The sequence below is a fragment of the Ambystoma mexicanum genome, chromosome 2p (assembly GCF_040938575.1).
Source record: "Ambystoma mexicanum isolate Mex_15411 chromosome 2p, UKY_AmexF1_1, whole genome shotgun sequence".
NCBI lineage: Eukaryota > Metazoa > Chordata > Amphibia > Caudata > Ambystomatidae > Ambystoma > Ambystoma mexicanum.
In genome coordinates, this window is record NC_090923.1 from 1164056121 (window position 1) to 1164072369 (window position 16249).

Below are 16249 nucleotides of genomic sequence, written 5' to 3' on the forward strand. Positions count from 1 at the left end.
CAGAGTTAGTACAGACGGATACTAAGAGTTGAAGATCTACAAACCACTGGCATAGCTTACAAAGGTTTTACTACCAGTAGGACTTTAGGAGAACTCCCCTAACAGTAGGCATCCTGAAGGTTGGGGGAAATTAACCAATCCTGCAGATCGATGGCTTTTCTAGAATGTGGACTAGAGTGACCATCTTGAATTTGTCCTTGTGTGAGAACAAGTTCAGCAGCCGCAGATCCAGTAGAATGTGGTCCCGGGAGCGCTGAAGGAATGGAAGGCAATATCTCTGCAGGATGATCTGTAAGGCCTAAGCGCCGGACATTGTCTCTGACCATTCTGAGCTATACAAGGAAAGCCCTCCCCCCACTGGTGATGAATTGCAAAGTCTGCCAATAGCGTTTGGTTCCTGGGGTGCAGTGGGGAGAGCAGCAGCTGCAAAGCCCCCTCGCTAGGCAATCCTTCCTCTGCCTCTCGCGAAGTGCCTGCCTTGCACCCTTCTCTGGGTAGACTAGCCACAGCCTTTCGGGGCAAAGGCTGGAAAGGGGTGAAAACCCCTACCCCGAAATGGCTGTGCAGAAGGCTGTTGCACAGCTAGCCTCAAAAACGTAGCTGTCTTCTTGAACTACTGGACGTTCTGGAGGGTGTAGTCAGCCTTGGCTCCAAAGAGGTTATGGCTGTTGGACAGCATATCCAAAAGACTGGTCTGGACGTCGGCTACAAATTTGGACGTCCTCAGCCATTAAGTGGCAACTGACCTCTGTGCTGGAGACCATGGCTCTTCCCACACAGTCCGCTATGACCAGTCCCGACAAGCATCTGACGCAACACCTCTTTGCCTATTGTAGACCAATGACAGGAGTCTCATCTTTCCCTCCGGGGACATATTCAGCCGCATTGGCCACTGCCACCAAAAGGCCGAATGAGAACTTTGCTATGGCATAAGAGGCACTCACAGTGTAAAGAAAGGGAAGAGGGACTATCTGTACTTCTGACCACTATATTGTTGGGGTAGAGGCAAAGAGCACCCCAGCCAAGGATCTCCAATGGTAGCTATGGACCAGCAACCAAGGATGAGACTTAAGGGAGATGATGCAGGCTAGTTCTCAGGTACAGCAAATTCCCAAGCTCCCCAAAAGGGAAAGTCCACATACTATGTTCAGTGATAACTCAGTCCTTTTATTAAACGTCAGGTAGATATATACAAATACATAAGGCTTACTTTGTACTAGAAATATAGTTCAGTAACTTAATGCAATAAATACTTCTATGTGGTACCACTGTCACCTTTCAATTCAGTTATAATGCACAAACTGCTGACAGATATTAAAAAGCATTTAAATTATTAGGCAAGGGTTAACTTCAAACATTACTGTAGAAAGGCAGGTAATAACAGAGAAATAATACTTTCTTTAGGGTAAAATTGCAATACTATGTTAGGACCCCACCCACACCCCAGCTGAGCAACCTGTAAGGAAACGTAAGGTGTATGTTATATTGTATACTACAGCAAAGTCCAAATATGTTCCTTAATAGTCTGTTTCTACAAGTCGCCTCAGCCCAAATTACCTGGGAACCCTCCTGAGCACAGTATTCAAGAAAAATCTGGGACCCGTGGATGAATCTTGAGGATCGAAGATGCACTTTCTTTTCACAGTACCGTGGGTGCATTGGAAAGCGAAACGGCTGAGATTCTCTGCTTTACTCGATGATGCCCCTCAAGGATGGATCCCACTTGGAAGGAGAATTTGTTGTTGAGCAGGAAAAGGGAATAAAGTAATGCCGGAAAGGCAGCAATGCAGGTCTGTCCCAATGGTCTCCATTGTTGGGTTGCTGCAACGACTGTGGATGTCCCAAGAAGATGAAACTTGCTGTGGACCTTGACAGGGCTTGGATGATGAAGATAAATACCTTGATGGTCGTCGGTGACAACAGGTGCAGTGACAGTATCAGGTGTAAGGTTTTGGTATTTCACAGTTGCCCGCCTTGCAGCCGAGACCACATGATAGCTTCTGGCAACTTGGACACTAGCAATGGTGTAAAGACTGGAGGGGGTAGCTGTACTTCTGCCCCCTATATGGTAGGGTAAAGGCACAGAACACCCTAGCAAGGCTCTCATTTTGGTAGCAATGGACGAGCAGCCAGGATTAAGGTTTCAGGAGGTGATGCAGACAAGTTCTTAAGTACAGTGTTTCCCCAACGGAATGTCCACACACTGTTAGGTGATAACACAGCTTTGTTATATAAAATCAGGGTTCGGGAATGTATACACCTATATAATAACACTAATACTTGGAATATTTTATCAAAGAATGGCAGATGTATACACTATGTGGTATCACACATTACTTAAATCCAGTAATAGATGCACTAACTGCAGAAAGTTTTAAATAGGCAGTTGGATTCTTAAGTGAGGTGTAACATCATAGAATAGGGAAGAAAGGCAGGTTAGTGGTGAACAGTGGCAGACTACTTTCTTTTGGCTAGATAGATCATTTTGAGTGATATTTCTCCCCCAACCTGGGCAACCTGTAATGGAAAAGTTAGGGAGTAACCTATTATGTCTTTCACAGCCCAGTCCAATAATGTTCAATAACCGTGTGCTTTCTTTAAAAGGTTGTACCACTCCACAGTACCCGAGAGGACACAGGAGAACAGTATCCAAGACGACTATGGGACCCCTGGACAAATCCTGATCTTAGTAGATGCTTTTCCTCGTCACAGTACCTTTGGTGCCTTAGCAGGCGAAGTGGCAGAGTTTCTCAGTTTCACTCGACTATTCTCTCCGAAGATGGACCCTCTTTGGAAGAAGCCGCCACTGGGATGCCGGTCCAAGAATAAAAAGGAACCAAAGTGTTTCTGAAGTGCAGCAGTTTTACTCCTTCCAGTGCTCTCCTTTGGTTGATGATTTCTCTGACTGCAGAAGTCCTGTGAAGATTAAACTTGCTGTGGGATCCTTAAAGGCTTGGCAGATGAGTGTAAGACCCCTAGCACCCTTCAATGACTTGTGGCGGCGACAGGTGCTTAAGTCACTTTTGGTGTCAAATTTCAGAATATCGCGGTTTTCTGACTTTACGTTCGTCGGTGCTGCAGCCGCAACATTCGACCTCTGGATGGCTTCTGCTGACCTGGACTCCGTGGACCCTCACCAAGTCTGGACCCTCGGGACGGCTTTGTTAGCTTCTGGTGGCGGGAAACCCACCGACAGACCTTCCTCCGCACTCAGCGACTCTGGATTCTCACCAGCGGGAAAAAGCAGACCGTGATGATGGTGAGAATGTCCTTTGAAATGTTTTGATACATTTGCAGCTCTGGGTATCCAGCAGCATTATGCAAGGGTGCCCCCCCACCCCCTTCTGGGAAGCAGACCGCAACGGCATCCAACAGTCAAGAAATGTACCTCCAGACCCTGGGTGACACCAATGGACTTCGACTCGAGATGTCCGGTACTCCTCTTCAGGACTCCCAAAGACCCCTTTTCCGGACGGCAGGCACACAGCACTGGCTTCCAGGGCACTTTGGATGAAGAACAGCAGTTTGCGCGATGGTCCCTTGTAGCTCGGGGGGGGAGGGGGGGTGGGGAGGGCGAGGGGGGAGTTATCCTTTGCAGGTCCGCTCTGGATCAGTCCTTGGGAGACGAGACAACTTTCCGATTACAGTGAAGAAATGCAGCAGCAGACTTATCAATCCAGCTGGGCTTCAAGTAACAGCTTCTTCTTGCTTCAGCTTGGACTTCAGCTGATGAACAAATTGGTAAGTGAGAGGTCACCAGATATACACATCTATTTCCTATTCACTCTGGCTGAGCCAGGCTCAGTTCAGCCAATCACACAGAAGGGCATTCATGCAGGCAAGCAGCCAATCAGGCTCACAGGCCATTCGCTCCACCCAGACACCCATAACCAGGAATTTGGATTGGGGTAACTACACAGCTTTTCAGCACACTACAATGCATTCGTGTCAGTTTCTGTCAGGGAAGTCTCACAGATTGTTTCACACACACAGAAACCAGACGCCAACAGAGAATGTGAGTTGACTTCCCACTCCATTCACACCGGTCCCACACCTAGCATGTGCCCAAAACAGACAACACCTGGGAAGGCCTTAGTCAGTCTGACAGGAGGCAGTCCCAGAGCCATATATGGTGTTTCCAACCAACAGCCATTCAGGAGGAAGAAAGGGGGCTTCCCAGGACTTTGGCAAACAAGGTAAAAGGCAATAGAAACCAAGAAGCCACAATGGCCATCTTGCCTTTGTGTAGGTATCCATTGATTCCTAAGACAGGGCTTGGTATCCCAAAAATGCAGGCCAGTCAGAACCACTGCCAAGTCAGCATGTAGCTGCCACCAGCCCAAACACTGCTCTGTGGCCAACACACAGGTGCCCCAAAAAAAATAAACAAAATAATTTTTAAAAAAAACCCACGAGAGGTACAAGAGTGTACCCCCACTCATGGGTGCCATAAGGGTATCCCAAGGCAGTTGTTCACTAAAAGATAAAATGAAAAGCTGCACTGCCACAGGTCCAGGCTGGACCTCAGTGGCAGAAAACATAAGGAAAACAGAGAATTGGTAGGACAAGGACTAGGAGGCCCTGTCCCAGCAGAAGGCATTTCCAGCATCACAACTGGACTGCCTTGCGGAACCCCGCCAAATCTGGACCTTTGGGACACTTTCTTCTGTGTATGGAGGTGGGAACCCCACTGGCTGGCACTCCCCTGCAGGTGGTGCCCTTGGCTCTTTTTCGGAGCGGAGAACTGGACAGATGTCACTACAGTGCAACTTCAAGATTTCTTGCGTTACTTGGAACTTTGACAGATCTGGGCATCGAGCAGCACTATGCCTGAATACCCTATTTTTCGGGCAATACACAGCAACTTGGCTTCCAGCTGTCACGAACACTCCACTGCACCCTGGGCTCAAGAGGTCCAACCACTCCTCTTCTGGACGCACAAAAGCAGCACATCTTCAGGACGGCAGGCATACAGGACTGGCTTTCAGGAAATTTCGGGTGAAGAAGGAAGAAGTTACTTACCTGTAACTGTTATTATCCAGCATGGGTCTGGCATGGATCTACATGTTCATTATTATTCCCTGCCGTCAGGCCGGGAATCCTCGGTAAAAGGAAAACCGTTTCACTTTCGTTTACAAACTGTCTTTCTCCTATAGAACAATCACTGAGCTCTGGGTCATACTGCCCCCAGCCAATGACTGCACTCTCCCTAAGCCCCTCCTCTGGCAGCCATCTTCAGATTTGGTAGCAAGTAAAGTGGCAGTATGACCAAGAAGAGCAGCAGAGGGGCAGGCGGGAGGGTTCGCATGTGAATCCATGCCAGACCCATGCTGGAGAACAACAGCTACAGGTAAGTTACTTATTCCTTCTCCAGCATGGGGTCTGGGGTGGCTTCATATGCTCATGAATAAAGAATACATAGCAGTACATAAACACACAACCACGGGAGGTGGCAAGGCTCAACAGAAGCAATTACTCTTAGCTCCTCACCAGGCTCACCTTCAAGCAAAAAGGTTGCGTAGCACTGCTTGGCCGACTCTGGACTCCTCCCTGGAATCCCTGTCTATGCAGTAGAATTTCGTTAAGGTGTGCGTGGACCTCCATGTAGTAGCCTTGCAGATGTCCAGCAGGGGCACACCAGACAGGAACGCTGTCATAGCAGCAATCGCTTTGGTAGAATGGGCTCCCAGATGGCCAGGCAGCGGTCAGTTTGCCAACCAGTGACAATGAGTGATGCCGCCGGAGAGCCACCTGGAGATGGAAACCTTGGACAAGGCCTTTCCATGGTTCACAGGACCAAAGTTCACAAAAAGCTGAGACGTCTTCCGGAAACTCTTTGTGCGGGCCACATAAAACTTCTGCGCCTGAGCCACATCCAGATTGCAAAGTTCTTTCAGCCAGCAACAAAGACTTCGGAAAAAAACACAGGCAACACCAAGGGTTCGTTGAGATGAAATTCCGACGGAACCTTGGGCATGAAGGAGGGGTGCGTCCGCAGCACCACCTTTGTCTCTTGGAAAACCAAATAGGCCCGCATGCAGGACAGGGCCTGGATCTCACCCACTCTCCTGGCAGAGGTGAAGGCCACGAGAAAAGCAGTCTTCAAAGAAAGAAACTTGAGAGGAGCCTGATGCATCGGCTCGAAGGGGGCCCCCATGAGCCTAGTCAGCACTACGTTCAGTTCCTATGTAGAGGCAGGCGCCTTCACCGGCGGGAACGATCGGAACAGTCCTTTAATGAATTCCTTAACTAGATTGTGCGACCAAAGAGAAGACCGTCCCAGAAACCTGGTGTAGCGGGAGATGGCCGCCAGATGCACTTTGATGGAGGCGTGAGCCAACCCCGACTTGGCAAACGACAACAAGTACGGAAGGATTTGGGGGGGGGGCCGTGACACTCAGTGGGTTAATTTTCTGTGACCGGCACCAAGTTGTGAAAAGCTTCCAATTGTGCCTGTAGCACTGAGTCGACAATGCCCTGGCAAGGACCTCCCTCCAGTCCGCCAGTAGCTTGTAACCACCAAACTCTAATGCTGCAGGAGCCAGGCCTTCAGGTTCAGCGATCCTGGGTTGTGGTGCAGGATTGCGCCTCCTTCCCTGGCTGTCAGGTCCCGGGGTAACAGAAGGTGTTAAGTTTGGGATTACTAATTGCCAATAGTGTTTCCCTAACCTAATCATCATTTCAGCCAGCGACTATTGACCCAGCTCAAGATACAGTACTTCCTGTTCAGCAGTAATTGGTTGAAGTCTATTGTGATGCAGTTTGGAACCTCAAGAGAGGTTCTAAACTGCCTTTTAATTAAGACCTGCTTAGGAGTGGTCACAGCACTCAGAGCTCCTTAGAAGACTATAGGAAACTGCAGGAAAGAAATCACTTCCAGGAAGAAAAAGCATCAGAAAGTGCCAGAAACTTAGATAAGTGACTGTGAAATGAACTTGTGCTTACAGTAAAACCAAGCGAAAATTGATCTACAGTATTGTTGTGAAGATCAGTTACAAGTAGTAAGAGGTTTTTCTGAAGATGACTCGGAAGTGGCTGCCCCGTAGATCTGTTCCCTATAGTCCTTTGCAGTGCTGCTTGACTCGCTGACTCGCCGACTCATACTGGGTTCTTTCCTCTAGCCTCTAGTCTGCGGAAGTGCCGTGGCATTTCCCGTGATCGGGACTGGGACCGTGCTGCTGTTGTGTACCCGATCCCGTGTAGCTGGTGAACGTTGCTCAGAGCCAGTGTCCAGAGCCGCGGACGGCAACCCTGGTCCTGAGGATTGTGAGCGTGCAGCTGGCACTATTCCCATAGGTAACATTCTATGGGCAATTGGCCTCATACGATTAAGGTGTTGGATTGAGATTGGCAGTCTCTTAGCCCTTCGCCCTAGTCCCCGCTGTAGAACGGGCGAGTTGACGGCATCTGCATGGTCTGGGGCTAGCCATATATAGGGGCACACCCTGAATGATATTTTTTGTTTTTATTAATTACTTTTGTTGATTTGACTGCCCTGATCTGTGGTGAGCCCAACTGGTGCACTGGTGTGTAGTTGCATAAAGGACAACACTACTGAGCATTATAGTCGTTTGTCCCTTGCATATAGGTATGAGCATGCCCAGTGGACAGTATTAATGAATATCATTGATTATTGTGTGACTCTGATAATAGAGAGCATAAGGACGTGAAAGGGTGATTGAGTTTAACACCGCGGCAAGTTGCGTGTACATCATCTGGGAGGTAGCAACTGGGAGAGTATTCTCCTTAGATCCCTCGTGCATACCCTTCTCTCTGGCGCATATCACTATTTGGAACTGCTTGATATGCCAAGATCTACCAAAGTTAATTACAACTTAAGAGAAAATAAGAATAAATCGAAAGAGGACATGGCGGCTGCGGGTATTGAAGGAGCAGTGTGCACTTCTAATGCACGGCCGAACGAACGTGGAACCATTCTGGCCTTATTCCAACATTCCTTACCCAACGCCAAAGATACAGTACATGAGGAGGCATCTATTACTGTGCAGGATGGCCACTCCCATTGACCTATCGAATTATGAGGACATCGACAACAATTCTCTGTTGGACCTTTGCCTCTCAATACGTTCAATGGCACCGAATGCTGCTAAAGAAGCAGTATCCATTGAGATTAAATCGATCAACCCACAAATAGCTTTAGTGACAGTGGAGGCACAGGTACTACAACCGGTAACTGGTCCCCCATCTGAGTTGGCCATGGGGCGGCTTTCAGAATCTGCCAATCTTCAGATACATATTGAGGATTCGGCTTCTCTTAATGAAAGCCGTTTAACAGAGGCATGTACATCTAATGCCACCGCGATAGCGGACCTACAAGGGTCCATGCTATCATTACAATTCGTCCTTAAAATTTTGTTGAAGCTATGTGGAAGAATCCATGTGAACACAGTACTTCAGCTGAATTTGCCGGACCCAGGACAAATGCCAGATAATGCGCCTGTGGATACGACCACAGAGGCAGTCCTGACAAAAGCAGAAGTAATATTATCTGAAGAGTCACCTGCTGAACCTAATGAAAACTCTGTGGCCTTCTTTGCGGAAACAGGGGAGAAAGGCCAAAAAGGCAGATGCAAAAAAAGCCTGGATTTCAGCACCAACACAGCCTTTGGAAAATGTCAACGCTCTCTAAAAAAGCACGAAAAAGAGCCCTTAAGAATAAAAAAACGTTTGGCTAAAGGATCAGGAACACTCACTAGCTGGGTATTGACTGAAAAACCAAATGAAATATCAGTAGTAAACAGTAGCAATCAAGCCTCTGACCTTTGTGACAGCACAGATAATAGCTTAAATAAGTTCTCCATCCCTTGTGGTAAACCTAAGACAACAAAGAAAAGGGAGTATACAATATTGGAAGTAGAATCCCCTGGCATATCCAGGGCTGCCTCGCAGGATGGCAATAAAATTTGCATATAAAAAATCTAAATAAAAAAACTAGTGGGAAATGGCAGTGTAGGTCAGCGGGTCTCTCAGGTCTACACAAGATACCGCAACTCAGAGTGATCCTCAGTGAAGATTTTACCTTCGTTGAACCATTGAGACGGAATAATCCTAATGTTACGGCACTTCACTGCAAAGTGTTAGCATCAGCTCAACTCATCCGGAGCCATAAACTGAGTCTGGAACAAGCTGGTCTAGGAGTTGTTGATCCGGAGGCAGATGATCCTTTGTTTGCCCCAATAATTAAGACTTCCAAAAACAACAAATGAATTAAGTAGTAAGAAAAGCATCAGCTTACTTAGTGAAACTTTAGGCTATCCATTGGAATTGTAAATATGTATAATATTAATTGTTTTGGATATTAATGCGCAAACTAGCATTCGTTAGAAGGAAGCATTGCAATGATATTCCTTCCCGCGTCGTATGGTAAGCCACATTAGAGGAAAGGACCAATCGGTGTGGCCCCACGCGTGTCCGAAGGCTGAAAGTGTGTCGTGTATCGAGTTCCCAAAATTAGCTGTGTTGCGCAGTTGATGCACAGATGAAGTGATTGGATTATGGTTTTTCCAAGTGCGCGGTACGTGTGAGGAAAATAATTTCTCACCTTCAGTGCAGGCACAGTGAGTAAACTGTTTGGTGCGCGTTCCGTATTGCAGATCGGAACGAAAAGGGAGAATTAATTTTTACGTGTTTGCTGCAACAGCAACAAAAGAAATACAAGTGAGAGTCTGAAATGTTCATTCTTAAAAGGTGAAAGCAACGCAACCAGTAGAATTACGAGGCAGTGAGAAAGCTTATGAACATGAGACGGCCTAGCAATAAGGAAACATTCAGAGAGAGCTAATAGTTTGAGAAAGATGCAGCAAGCAGGAAAAAAAGTTAGTTTTTTGTTTTTTTTAAAGATAAAAGCAAAGGTCTATAGGAGCTGAAGTAGCTTAAAAGCAAATGTTATGGAACAGTAAAATTTCACAACTTTCAGAGGAAAGACTAATTCACAGTTATATCAGATAAGGAAAGTAAATGTAAACAAAAAAAGTTTGAAGAAAAATGAGCAACGTTGTGTAGGAGAAGTCCGGAACCTCCCTGGGCATTTCAGTTTAAGTTGGCCAAGCAAGTTTACAGGACATTTCCTTTAAAGATTGCCTCTATGCAGTTAGCAGAGGCAGACAGGTAAAGGAGGGTATGGGAGAAGAATATATTTATTTCAGAGGCAAGTGTGTTGTGGCAAATGCTAATCAATACTGAATTATTTACAGGGTTTCCAGAGTTCGAGTCGTCAGGAAGCAGAAGGGAACGAGAAGAATCCTGTCCGTTAGTTATTGTCTCCACTTCCCCCTCCACCCCCCGGCTGGTCAACTGAATAGTTGTTTCAATAAATTGTTGGGTGTACTGGTTAGGGGGATCTGGTGGGCATTTCATCTGCTCCTGCAGATCCGCGTCCACTGGTAGCTTGACTGGAGGTGACGTGGCATGCTGAAAAGGTCTGAGTACCAGATCTGCCTCGGTCATGCTGGTGAGACGAGGATCATCCTGCACCAACACAGTCTGGGATGACTGATGACTCGTAGTAGCAGAGGCAAGGGAGGGAACCTGTACAGTAACAGGCCTTCCCACGGAAAGGAGAATGCATTCCCCCATGCTCCCTGGCTGGGGAAACCTGCTGGTGAACCTCCGGCACTTGGTGTTCGTCACCATTGCAAACAGATCGATCTGGGGATTACCCCATCTGAGGAAGAGGCTGTCTACTTGATCCTGCCGAAGCTCCCACTCATGGCAAGTGCGCAGCTACCTGCCGAGAGAGTCAGCAAAGGTGTTCTTTACTCCCGCCAGGTGAAAAGGAACAAGGAACATCCCCTAGGAGCAGAGCCAGTAGTTCCTGCGCATCTCTGGAGAGTGCTGGGGGACCTGGTGCCACCCTGCTTCCTGGTGTAAAACATTGCGGTGGTACTGTCCGTGAAGATCCTCACCACCTTGCCCTTCAGAGACGGAAGAAATGACTTGAGGGCCCAAAACACTGCCTGCAGCTCCAGGACGTTAATGTGGAGCACCTTCTCCTCCAGCAGCCAGAGGCCTCTGGCGTGGAGCCGTCCGGCGTGGGCTCCCCAGCCCTCCAGGGAAGCTTCCGTCGTGACAGACTCCTGATGAGGGGGGGGCGCTGGAGTGTGTGCCCCCGGCGATGTTGGAGCACACACACCCCCACCTTATCGCTCGACGGAACTCCTCGTCGAGCACAATCCTGTCCTTGAAGCTTCTGGACACCTGGATCCAACGGGCGTCCAGGAATTTCTGGAGGGGTCGCATCCGCAACCTGCAGAGCCTGATCAGGTAGATGCACGATAACATCATGCCGAGCAGCAACTTGATGGTCTTCAACGTGGCGATCTTCAGTGCTAACAGCTGTTGCACTTTGCCCAAAATGGGCACAATCCTTCCTTCCGAGGGGGCTGGCAGGCAGGATACCGTGTTGAGCCTGGACCCCAGGAACAGCGCATCCTGCGATGGAATCAAGCAGGACTTTGTATAGTTCACCGAGAACCCCAGATCCGTCAGCAGCCGGACGGTCCTCTCTGTGTGATCAACAGCGATGTCCCTTGACATGAGGCAGACGTCAAGGTATGGGTACACGTGTATTCCATCCCACTGTACGACTAAGTACAGGAATTTGCTATGTTTTTCGTGAATGGGGACGTAGAAGTAAGCGTACTCTAGATCCAGCGACGACAAAGTCTGCCTCCTCCAGCTGACCGAGCACGTGCTGCAACGTGACCATCCTACATTTTTGGGACATGATGCACTTGTTGAGTCGACGTAGATGGAAAATGGGCCTCCAGCCCCCGGCCTTCTTTCTCCCTAAGAAGTGTCTGGAGTAAACTTCAGAGCCCCGGAGTTGCTTCGGAACCAGCTCTATCGCCCCTTTTTTTCAACACGACCCAAACCCCTAGCCGCAGCTGAGGGACGTGTTTCTCCCAAGTGTGTCTGTGAGCGAGAGCATCCATCACCCATCGAACGGTGGAGATGTTTTCCCACACGCTGACTAAGTTCGCCAGTCGGCCTCCCACCGGGGTGCAGGCCGGACGTCTTGGCCGGTTCAGTCCTGCTTGGAGGCCAGCACAGCGCCTTGGGAGCCTTGACGAAGACAGACACCTCTGAAGTCCTTGGAACGACCCCTGTAGGCTTCCTGGGTCGTGGAATCGGAGGGCTGGCGGTAAGATGATCCCCCACCAAAACTCTTCAAAGATCGGCCCGACTTACCCCCTGAGGAACGAAAGGACGGACGGAGCTGTTGCAGCGTGCCCAGGGCCCAGGCTGTCTGTGTGTCGGTCTTGATGGCCTGAAGTGAATCATCTATGGCCTTTCCGAAGAGATGGTCTCTGTTGAACGGCATGTCCAGGACCCTCGTCTGAACCGCTTGCCTAAAGTTGCTGGCCAGCCAGGACGACTGAGGCAAACCCTGTTTCCTATCTGGCAGAACCCTGTGCCCGCGATGTCCAGGGCCATGGTGATGCCGTGCTCCGACACCACCTCGCCCTCTTGGAGGATCTCCATCGTCACAACCCGTTTTGTCTTCGGGGAGAAATCCAGTATCAAGGCCATCTTGTACCATAACTCTCGGTCATAACTGGCCAGGATAGCGAAAGCATTAGCTGCCTTGACCGTCGCCGTAGATGACCTTTCTACTCACAGCATCCAACTTCTTCCACTGGCTGAGCGGGGGAATGGAGGCTAAGGACAACGGGTTGTACGACATCTTCCACGCAGACGCCGAGACCACAGAGTCTGGTGATGGCTGTGACCGCAGACACTTGGGTGCAGACTCCGGCACCCGCTATTTGTTCTCTAGCCGGTCTCTCTTCACCGGGGCTGAGTAGCAGTTTTGCAGCGGCGCCAGACCTTCATCCCAGACGTCATCCAGGAGGGGCACTGCCAGGATGGTCTTTCTCTTTGCCTCCTGGTGTTGCCAAAGGAAGCCCTCCATGGTCTTCTACGGCACGAGCTGGAAGAGTTCCGATGCGCGGGTGATCATGGAGTGGAAGGAGCCCACTTCGTCTAGGGTAGAAGCCCTTGGGAGCAGAGAGATGCCGCTGTCGTCGGTGTCCGTCCCAGTGTCCCTCGGTAGAGTGTGGGGGCACTGGCGGCTGGATTGGGCACGTAGGGTACCTCTTCCTTTTCTACGGTGGTGGTGGTGGTGGCCCAGGTGTTAACTGGGTCAGCCCCAGTGGTGCAGAAGGTGGCACCGTCGGCATACTCTTCTGCATCTCCAACATCAGCATGTGGAGGGTCGAGAGAGTATCATGCGGCAGATCTCGGAGGTGCCTGGGGAGTCGGGTCGCTGGGGCCATCACCGCCGATGTTGTCGCCCCCTCTGGGGGTGGGGGGGGTTCTACCCCCTCGACGTTGCTGTCATCTCCAATGTCTGGGATTGTGTGGGCGGAACCTTCATCCTACTTGCTGGAAGAAGAACTACATGTGCCCTGGAGTGCTTCCACACCCTTTTTTGGGTCCTGAGAAGTCGGCCTCGGACTAAGGGCATCCTCCTTTCCATGGTCTCATCCACTGGTTTGGCCGAAGCCTCCCGTCTGGGAGGAGGCGCCACCCTAGCTGCTGTCTGGGTACCCTGGACCGGGTCAGCCCCTTTTGCCTTCGAAATGGCGGCCGCCACCAGCTCGATAGAAGAGGACGTCTTAGCCGGTATCACCTGGGCCTTCACAGGCAGTTCAGACGGACACCTTGTCCTGTCTGGCCTTCTCTGATTTCTCTTGCAGCTTCCCTGGGGTAGCTGACTTTCTCTTCTACGAAGAACTTAAGCGATGGCTGGAGATTGAGAACTATGATGAACGTGCCCTGGCCATCGCAGGACCCTCTTGCGCGGGGACCCTGACGGAGCCAGACTCGCATTGCTTGGCCTGGTCTTAGCCCCCATGGAAGGAACGCACTCAAAGGACTTAGAAGCCTGCTCTGGCTGGCTGGATTCGGAGGAGGCATGCCTCTGTGAACCACACGGGACAGGGGCCTTGGATTTGAGCAACGCTGCCAGCCTGCTGCGTCGATCCTCATTGTGCGCTTTATAAGCCACAGCAGATCTCGCAATCTTCCTCCTTGTGCGTCGGGTGAAGACAATAAAAGGCACTGGGAATGCTTGTCCTCCACGAAAACATTCCGTAAACCGCAGCTGGTGCAGAGCTTGGAAAGGGAAGCACCGCCCTCCTTCTCCGACGTGGTCTGGCGTGCGGTGTAGGCCCGATGGTTTTCTGGAAACTTCGAAGAACACTCGACGATTCTGCCCTTGAGGGGCAATGAAAGATGCTGAAAAACAGATCCCAGTTAGTCGGATGAAGAAACTGATAGAGCAAACTGGCTTGATCGAACAAAAATAGGAATTCTGTAGCAAAAAACGTGAAAAAACTGAGAAAGCTCTAATAGTGAAACACAAGGACTCCCAACACTTGGATGTGCGGTAAAAATCTGAAGATGGCTGCCAGAGGAGGGGCACAGGGAGAGGGCAGTCGTTGGCTGAGGGCAGTATGAACCAGAGCTCAGTGATTGGTTTATAGGCGAAAGACCATTTATAAACTAAAGTGAAACTTTTTTTTTTACCACACATTCCTAGCTTGACGACGGGAATATTCTTGAGCATGTGAATCCATGTCAGACTCCAAGCTGGAGAAGTGTCTGATACGCCCATATCTGCAGGGCTGCTCTCAGTACTGACAGTCTTAGGGACTAGTCAGTTTCCCCTTAAGAATGATGAAAACAGGCAAGGGAAGTAAACCAAAAAGCTTTACTAACCTCCAAACTGTCAGGACACGGTTCAAAACAAGCAAAAATAATGGGATCCCAGAGAAATCAAGGGAGGAAAAGGTGCAAAAAAGAATATCTTTAAAAGTTACTTACCTGTAGCTCCTGCTCAACATTGTTAGTTTTCATAGATTCACATGCTGTTTGAATATTCCAAATCAGGCTGGGAATCCTCAGTAATATTAAGGCAGTGTTCAATTAAATTTGAAACTGCATCCACTTTAGTCATACTAAAGACTCCCTTAGCTCCAACCGTGGAGGCCAACTTCAGATTAGCACAGCGCATGTGAATGTGAAAACATGAGCAGGGTAGGCAGGTGGGTCGCATGTGAATCTATGAAAGGTACCAGTGCACCAAGTCCGTAGCCTTTTTGTGCAACTGGACAAACAACAGCGGCTAAAAACAATTGGCGTCTTTCATCTCATATTAATAAGTGCAGAGAACAGCTCACCTCTACTGAAAGCTGAAGCTGCTTTTCTGTCAGGCCAGAAACTGCAATCTTGTCGGTTGTGCCACTCGGGTTGCTGTCACTGGCTTTAGCTGGGGATTTGCTGTTCCTGGCAATAGCTGTTCAAATAAAAACAAACTGTTATCATTTGGATAGAAAAAGATTTTGTGGTTGATAAATCTCTCCTATTTAGAGGATGAAAATGTAGCTCACAAAGTTCAAACTTGTGCAATGAGGGCAAGAACACACTGTGGCATGTGAAGGGATTGTAGCACTTCAGGAAGACTAACTGATACGATGAAGGGCAACACAGGCATAGTAACAATATGGGGTTAATCTGTTCTAGACACAGAGGATAAAACGAATGCTATATTTTAATATTACCAAGACCTATATGCGAATAGATAAAAGCGCGCAGAGGCCATTCAGCAATATAGCAGCGAGGATATTGCCAGAGACCACAAGGATAACAATGGTGGTGGTATTGCATTATCCCAGTAAGCCTTCAGAGTTCTTTTTCGGATAGACTGTTGACAAAGACAGATTTTTGTTAAAATACCAAAATGTTGCCTAATGCAACACATGCCATTATTGAGAATACTGAATGGGCTGGATTTGCTCCCAGAAGAGCAACACAAATTTTGCACCAGCTGTTTGTCACACTCCCTAATGTTGAACTAAACATACCGGCTGTAGTGGCAACGCTTGATCAAAAAGACATTTAATTAGTGTGGCGGGTCTGAAGGAGGATTCGGACATTATGAACTCTTTTTCATATAATTTCATTACAATGCCTATCTGTCCCTATTGCTAAAGGGATCACCCTGACTATCTAAAAAAACTAAGGGTGATCGTTTGTTGTCAGGAGGTCCCAGAGTAAATATGTGCTTGGTCCAAACCTAACTCTTCCTAACCCCTACCACTAGTTTAACCAACTTAATCTCAGCCAAGAGTACATCTTCCTTCCCCTGTACTTCTCGTAGTTCCTTATAGTCTCTGTACGGAAAGGTCTCTTTCTTATACTTGAGTTTCTTTATGCAATCTTC

General features: G+C 48.8%; 1 protein-coding gene across 5 annotated transcripts in view; it reads right to left on the reverse strand.

Moving 5' to 3' along the window:
* Positions 1-16249, reverse strand: part of HUWE1 (HECT, UBA and WWE domain containing E3 ubiquitin protein ligase 1) — a 2445223-nt gene that overhangs the window by 309420 nt on the left and 2119554 nt on the right. For all 5 annotated transcript variants that reach the window (XM_069645305.1, XM_069645304.1, XM_069645303.1 and 2 more), the window contains exon 68: positions 15207-15322. In XM_069645305.1, the coding sequence (XP_069501406.1) occupies positions 15207-15322 (116 nt within the window). The remainder of the gene's footprint in view (positions 1-15206; positions 15323-16249) is intronic.